Source organism: Sinohyriopsis cumingii, chromosome 12, assembly GCF_028554795.1.
Source record: "Sinohyriopsis cumingii isolate HCF-2022 chromosome 12, ASM2855479v2, whole genome shotgun sequence".
Taxonomy (NCBI): domain Eukaryota; kingdom Metazoa; phylum Mollusca; class Bivalvia; order Unionida; family Unionidae; genus Sinohyriopsis; species Sinohyriopsis cumingii.
Window position 1 is genome coordinate 86,219,220 of NC_142972.1, and position 8,297 is coordinate 86,227,516.

The 8,297-nt window shown below is 35.5% G+C and overlaps 1 protein-coding gene across 1 annotated transcript; it reads left to right on the plus strand.

Moving 5' to 3' along the window:
- Positions 1 to 327: 327 nt before the first annotated feature.
- LOC149786898 (uncharacterized) lies at positions 328 to 4,921 on the plus strand. The gene is made up of 5 exons (XM_089975990.1): positions 328 to 602; positions 1,469 to 1,588; positions 2,986 to 3,270; positions 3,898 to 4,113; positions 4,539 to 4,921. Exons 1-5 carry the CDS (start codon positions 328 to 330, stop codon positions 4,705 to 4,707), a joined length of 1,065 nt encoding a protein of 354 aa, XP_089832116.1. The 3' UTR covers positions 4,708 to 4,921.
- Positions 4,922 to 8,297: the final 3,376 nt, after the last annotated feature.

Here is an 8,297-nt window from a genome sequence, read left to right on the forward strand (position 1 = left end):
CTTCGCGTGCAAGCTTTAAGCTGAATTGTGTGGGGAAATTCATGTTCGTACTGTCCGTTTATTGCTTGTTTGTGAAAGGGATATTCTGGTTTAATTTGATTCCATAGGTAGGCCATACCAGAGTAGGTAAACCTACTACTTGTACACGTTCTGAAGACAGACGAGCAATATAGATCACCATGCTTATGTTCAACTACAAGGAAGAAATCACTGACAACTTTTTTATGCAATTCGAAAAGTTGGCACAGATTCATCAAATACCCAGAGACGTGGGCTATCAAAGTCTCAACATTCTTGCAGGGAGCCATGAAAGACGTCTACCATAATATGACACCAAATGACGTAGACGGGTATGACGCCATGAAGAAAGTGCTGCTACAGCACTCTGAACTGTCGGCTGAAAGTTTCCGAAAACCCTTAAGAGAGTCATCAAAAAGAACTACAGAAACTCACGTGCAATTTCGTGCACACATACGGGTTCATTTTGAGACGTGGATCAAGATAACGGGTACAGCGTTAAGTTATGAGGGTGTACTTGCAGAGATGTTGAAAGAACACGATTTATGTAAGTATTTGAAAGATGAATGTGTTCTTAGCGGAGGGTGAGTTCTCGACTTTAGAAGAAATCAGCGTGATGGCAGAGCGTTACGAGAATGCGCACTCGCATTCAACCACCTGGGGTTGTAGGGAGCGACCTGGTATCAGTGAACCTAGGTAGGCTACCGGGATACACCACAAAGACAGAATCATAAGAACAGGGGGATGATAAGGGTACACTTGTGCGTTAAGGAGATCTCCAATGCTACGGCTGCAGCAAGACAGGCCATGTAATTAAGGATTGAAGACAGAATTGTCCGACAACGAATATGTCTCACTAGATAGTTTCGTATTTTGACACCTCCCTAATTTTTAAGGTAGAAGGCATGAACTTAATTATCATAAGCCTAGCATTTATAAATTCACACAAGCTAAATCTGTAATGTGGTTTAGATTTACTTTGAGTTAGGCTTGAAAATGGGTTGGCTTGTTTGGTGACTGCCTGTCACAATTAGACTAGCACTGGAGATCAAATGCGTAATTTGGGCTGCAAATGAACAGCCGACTCAGCTTACGTATTTACGTATGTCAGCTACAGAGGTAAATATCTAAACATTGAGATGGTTGAGGGTATTGAAAAGTATGCTAATGTTTTACAGCATTAGTGAACTTTATTCATGCGTAAGGCACATACTGATTCTTTTAGCTCCCTTGTCCCAGCAAAACATTCAAAATAGCTCTTTGCTCTCAAAAATGAATGTAAAAAAGAGGGATTGGTGGCAGTGTAGGTTCAGTATAAAAGCCACCAGTTGTATAAAGAATTAACATGATTGCCGCAGTCAAATTCTCATATGCATTCTGTCTACAAAAATTACTAGTTTGTTTTGTTGTTGTATCTTAGTGTAAAATTATTCTCATTTTTCTACAATAGGTCATTGACGGATGAAACCTCACCAGATAAAATGTTCAGTGAAACCATAATGCGGAGTGGGCACTGTAAAGAACCCAAAAGCAGTAGAGTTTACGAACACAAAGGTAGATATGGTAAATGGTGAGATGGCAACAGTGCTGTATGATATCAGCTGTATCGCGAAAGAGAAGAAAAAGAAGAAAAAAAACAAAGTTCGTTGTTGCCACAGTTGTGACTGAAGAACGCTAATGGCATTGCAACGTACGGGAGGTAGAGTCCATACTTCAAGACTACTGAAGCGTCTTGACACAGCGACCCGGCAAGATGGATTTGGAAGGACTGGTCGGCCTGGTGTCAGGATAATGTGACTGGGTGGGGACATCATGCTACATGTCTGCAGCATGATGCCCCAGTGCTAGACATCACTATAAACTGTCACACTGCAGATATCGTAGCGATATGACTGAAAAATTGTTAAAGCTACGTTAAAAATCCAAATCACACACACACACACACACACACACACACACACACATTTAAAAATATATTGTAGTCGAAATCATTTTGAATATAAAAAAAGAAATACATAATAATAGTTTGGCGCAGATGATATTACTCAAAAACTATGGTCTGGCCAAGAAATTTCTAATACCTGGAATAATTTTGGCGTTTTAAAACGTCATTTTCTTCTAAATTACACTTAACTCAGAATTATTCTTGAATCTGTGGCTTTGATAAACGTTAATTTTCAAATGAAAGAAAGGAATCAGGTGAATTGATGATTGAATAACTTAGTAATATCGTCACATTTTAAGCTTTTAAAGTCACATGATTAATATCCTTATAGGTTCAGTTGCCATTTAAGTTAATTTGTCAGAATATGGGAGGTCGACGAATTTTACCTTAGTTCCAAGGGAGTCTAGTTATTCATCACATGTGTATCCTTTTTTGTATATATTCTCTTCAGATGCATTAATCTGTAAAAACTATTTATCAAGATGAGAAAACGACATCGATAATCAAAAGCTCTAGTTTAAACTGTTACCAAGTTTAGAATGCTGAGAGCTCTAATAACGACAACCAAGATATACAAAAGCTATAACAAAGAGAGTCAAGCTATACAAAACATTGCTTAATGACAACTAAACTATGCAATAGCTATAACAAAGAGACTCGAGCAATACAAAACATTACTTAATGACAACCAAGCCAGACAAAAACTATACTAAAGACAACCAAGCTAGACAAAAACTATACTAACGAAAACCAAGCTAGACAAAAGCTATAATAGACGTAATGCTTACAAGATTTAATCTTCTTAAAGTGCCACAACAGTGTATCTACATTTATTCAGTTCATTTCTTGGTGAAAGAGAATATATATTCAAAATACGAATGTAAAAAATCCGATTGAAAAATTTTCAATAATAACTTCATGGGAGCCTACCTAATATCGCGTTTGCACCTGTTTACGATAATAACCAAATGCAACCGCCGACCACTTCCGGTATTTAGTGAAAACAAAGTGTGACGTCACATTTTGAACACTTGTTGTAAACAAAGGCCAAGTTGGTATCGTCATACTATTGAAAAGTCTTCAGAAACTCAACACGAAAGCTGCAATTCTGAAGGAAGTGAATTGCCACTGTCCTGCGGATTTTCGCCATTCGAAGATGGGAAAGTAATAAGCTCTAAAGAAGCTGATAATGGTGTAGAAGCGGCTGCCGGGACCCAAATTAATCCGTACCAGTTTGAACCCTATATTTCCAATGCATATGAAGATGACGAAGAAGAAAGACAAGATAGATTGAAGGACAATTCATGGTAATTGTTTTCTGAATATGTCTGTGGCCTAAGTTACGATAAATATATGTATCCGACGATATTTACAGTATTGTTCAACAGTCTCCTGTTCTTTAAAAATTTGGATTTTTTTCTCACCTGTAATAAAGGCTGTAGAAGTGTATAGCATTTCATGGGTAGAGACGTATCTGTACGTTGATAAGTAAAAGGTGCATCGGATCACAGTTGTAAGCTTTGAAAACCTGTGAACAAGTTGATACGATTTATAAGTACTTAAGATTTCTAGGAGAGGAGGTCCTCTTTTGCACAACTATTGAAATAGGCAGGATATTACCCTCATGACATTAAAATTAAATTCATATTATGTACGCTGTATTATAAGTTAAAATTTCTAATTTCTCATATGTATGCTAATAGTTGATCTTGATAAACTATGAAATAAACCTTTTTTTCTGTGGTAAGCATCTTCTTGCAACTTCTGTTTTCTTTTATATCTAATTTAATTTTACAGTGCTGTACTAAACGTTTTACCTGTTCCTGACTTTAGTCAGTTTATGTCATTGTACTGCGCTATTGATGTGTTCATAAATATGAAATTAAATTTAACAAGCACAGCACTGTGCATTAAAGAAGAAAACTCTATTTTAGGTGTAATTGTGGACATTGTTTGATAATGTCCACAGCAAGGGAATGTGTATGTTGTTGTGACATAGAGAAGGTCACAAGTGTCCGCAATGAATACCAGGGGATACAGTGTATAACACACCATCCGGGGTTCAGTCCAGTTTGTCTCGACATCCATGTTTTAAAAGTTGCATTCTACCAGTATAGACAACAGTTTGGAGAACATCCAGAACAAGGAAAGGAATAAGTAAAATGTCTGAGTAATTTTTCATGCTCTTTTGTTTTCATAAATTTTGCTTTCATGATCATTGCATGACAGCATAGTATTGGGGTTATTAATACATCAAATAAATAAAACACTTTTTCAAGTCATTTTATGACACCTTGTATTGAACCTGTTCTGGAGGCCTACACTGTCTAACCTTTATACCAGTGATACTGATCAATCATGCCAAAAAACAACACATATACATATACAAATATTGTTTTATTTCATTTTTTGTGTTTCAAAATAAGATGGTCATATGTATACTTTATCGAAATACATAATAACGATAAATCACACTGGGCCACTACTAATACTATCTACTAAAACTTTTGATTTCCAAATTTGATCTAATGCATAAAGTATATTATATTTCAACTTAATTTGCAAATTATTATTTCAGAAGACATCGGTATACAGCATATAGACAATTTGCTCTTTGGTGTTGGCACTTCTTGGGCAAGGAAGTTAGGGTCACCATTCCATCATGTGATATTCAGAGGATCCATACTGCCTTTCCTGATCAAAATCTGAGCTATACTGGCTTTCATGAGGCTGACAGCAATTAAACCTGCTAAGAAGATTTTGAGTAGCAATATCCATGTTAGGCCTCTCATACAGACTACATAATGGTGGTGGTACATCTACCAGAAGCTTTACTCCTTCATCATTCATGTGAGACACCTGTCCAACTGTGAATGCTGTTTTCTTTATACATTCAACATAATCTGTAAATTAAATCTAATATGCATTGTATTGTACAAGCCAAAAACTGCAACCTTTTGTTGAGGTTAATACATGAATTAAAAGTATTTTTCTTTACAATTATTTGCATATTTTTGTTATTTTACCACAGGGCAAAATCATGACCTTTAAAATTAAAGGAGTGTCAACTTTAACAAATATTTTGCCTTTACTGTTTGAATTTAATAATAATAAAAAATAACATAGGTACTTACACTTGGTACAACAGTATTTATATCTCTAACTGAAATATGCCTTTATGTTCATTAATTACTGATGTATATTCTTGCAATATGTTGAGTCAACAAGGATTTTCCTGACAGTGTATTCTCCTTTCTTGTACTTTGGATACACTGTTGTATATCTGGCTCTCTCATACTTAGTGCATGCTTTCTCTCTTTGGCTGTTTTCATTAAAATGCAATGCAGCTAGCTAAAGCCTATTTCAAAGTAAATAAAGATGCAAAATACAGTATATAATTCTATCAGATTACAGATAATTTATTTTTATAGATACTTTATTTGCAAACATTCCAAAACACTAAAAACTGTTATACAATTTTACATTGTAGGATATCAAAGATCAGCTCTTGATATCTATAATTTAATTTGAAGATGAACATACTGGACTATAAATAAAACACTGAAAAACCTGAATCAGTATTTTTGTGTGTGCAATAATATAAGATTTACCTTGAAAGCATTCCATGATAGGAGAAACCAATCATCTTTGGTGCAAAACAATTTGATCACAGAGTTGTATCCCTCCAATGCTGAAGCTTGTTGTCCAGATAACAGCATTGGTACATATTTTCTCATTTGTCTGCTGTCACAATCCCTTCAAGCTTTCAAATACTTTAGATCCTATAAGTTATAAAATATATTCATCAAAGCATGGTTTTATGCTATCTTGCATAAAATATAAAGTGTGTACTAACAAAAATGTATCTAAATTCAATAAATTACTAGACCAATACAGTTTAATCAAAGTCACATACCTATATGACATGTATTCCATAAGATGCTTTTGCACACCAAATATCATCGATCAATAAGAAATAGATCTACTAATTGAACAAACTTGATGGACTTAAATGATTGTTGCCAAGATACGACTGAAAAATTGTTGAACATGACAACACCACCACCACTGAAAAAATCATAACACAATATTGTAAATTTCTACTATATTTTGTGTTATTAAGATTTGTATTAATTGTGGATGGGAATAACCCTCATCATGTTTGTAAATATATGTAATCTGATTCACACATTTGTCTGACAATGAAAAATATATGTAGGCCTTCTAAATCTACCAGCAGATTTTTCTATTCACATTGTCAAAACTTGAAGGCAACATGAAAATTGTGACAATATTTATCAACTGTTTATATCTCAGTTCTTGATTGATTAGATATTTATGCATTTGTTTTGAAAACTATGTAGAACGTTCTACAGGGTACAAATGGAAATGTTGTAGTGACTGATCTGTTGAATATCGTAGATATAATATGGTACATGTCATTAAAAACTCACCCTTGCAACTTCTCTCTTTGAATAGCCCCTTCTTACTTTCTTTGGCGGTGACACTTAACAAGTTACTTCCTCTGATGGTGACATTTCAAGCCCACACAGCTGATGCTTTGGTGGTGAAGTTTCTGATACATATGGCAAATGATTTGCAGTAACATTGGCTTACTTGTCAGTTTCCTTCACTCAGTGGAACGACGGGACAGCATCATCGAGTTTGACTTTCTTTGGTGCCGTACCCATATGCTCAACATCAAATCTATACCTAAATGGGAAGCATTCTGATGTGAAATGAAAGGAGTAGAGGGCAGAAAACTCAGTCGGACCATCCCAGCTTGCTCTTTTGATTGTTACAAAATCTGTCCACCTGCGACGAGGTGATTGGTCTTTTCGGAAAGGAATGCATGGAAAACCCATAGCATTTGAATTCCAACAATTTTCTGTAATACACCTGACCCCGCTGCCCTTGCTTGTAACTCCACCATCTCCTCTTGGCATGATTGTGACAATAAAACTTTTCAAACTAGCTAATATGGAACGGAACAAGTGCTTTGTTTATGTTTCGATAGAAACGGAAGTAATGTGTGTGTTCAAAATATGACGTCAGGCGATCTACACACTCCGGAAATTACCGAGCGATAAAATTGGTCCGATGTGCATTATTTTCGAAAACACACCTGAGCGTATTTCTCAGTTATTATGGCGAATTTTTCCATCGGTTTTTTTTTATACTGCTTCCAGACTTATTTTCTATTCAAATAATATTGAATTGTATTTACTTTATCTACACTGGTATGGCACTTTAAGTATGCGGTCTGTTGTGTAAATAGCTTTGAAATCGACGATAACTTTTATATATATATTGCTCAGATATAAACCAAAGCGCAAAACACTCCACCTAACATAGTCAAATTTACACACTGTTCCCAATCCCCCCTTCTTGGCAACAGTTGATATATATGAATATGTGTTTAATGTCCCACTGAAAGTCACTCTGTGATTTACAAAAGGTATTAATGTGTTTGTTATCCAAAAATTGAACCATGTGATTACATTTATAGTAAAGTTAATTGCACTTGCTTATGTGGAGTCACTGTATTGCTGTGGCTATCTATATGACTCGCGGTACTAATTCAGTTCCCATAGTAAACCTATGCAAACACCATGTTATTAAAAATTCAATAACTTACAAGTTTTGAGTGCTCATGATCAAACCTATATTTATCAATACAGATGAAACCTGGATGTATGTTCTTCTGTGTTGAGGAAAGGATATGCGCAGACGCAATTTCTGGACCTTCATGTGTTTGAAACATGTGCTTTCAATTCTGCCATGAAGAGTCAGGTGCTAAGTTTAGTAATGAGTGTTCCAAACGCAAGACTGTTAAAGGACTGAAATTTGATCAATAAAACAATGTCTCTATTTTTTCACTTACACCTAGGATAAGCTCTCAAAAGATTCTTTTTCCTAAATCATAACTCACATTATTAACGATTCGTGGTCAGCCAAATTCTATTTTATGTTCACCCAGTTCCAGGCTGGTTCCCATTTTTCCATATCATTCGTACCGTGTGTCCTATAAGGCCGATGTTCACATGGTAATAATCAGTGGGGCTTGTTGAGGACTTTCTTGATAAAAGAGAACATTCAAACCAGCGAGAACTATGTTCAGAGCTATATCAGGCAATAATGAGGCGGAAGGGGGTGGGGTGAGTGTGGACATAGCTAGAATGAATAAAGCAAGATTAATGGGTTGATGATGCTTGCAAATACAGAAACAGCTAATAAATTCATGTAAGTAAAAGGAAGCTGGTTAGTAACTAAGATATATGATATACTATTATAACTGCAACATAAATAGGAGAGCGGGAGTGCTGATGGAAAG

Coding starts and splice junctions, on each gene's coding strand:
- LOC149786898 (XM_089975990.1), top strand. CDS start 328: ATGACACCAAATGACGTAGACGGGTATGACGCCATGAAGAAAGTGCTG. Junction 603..1,468: donor GAATGTGTTCTTAGCGGAGG/GTGAGTTCTCGA, acceptor TTTCTACAATAG/GTCATTGACGGATGAAACCT. Junction 1,589..2,985: donor AAAGGTAGATATGGTAAATG/GTGAGATGGCAA, acceptor GTGACGTCACAT/TTTGAACACTTGTTGTAAAC.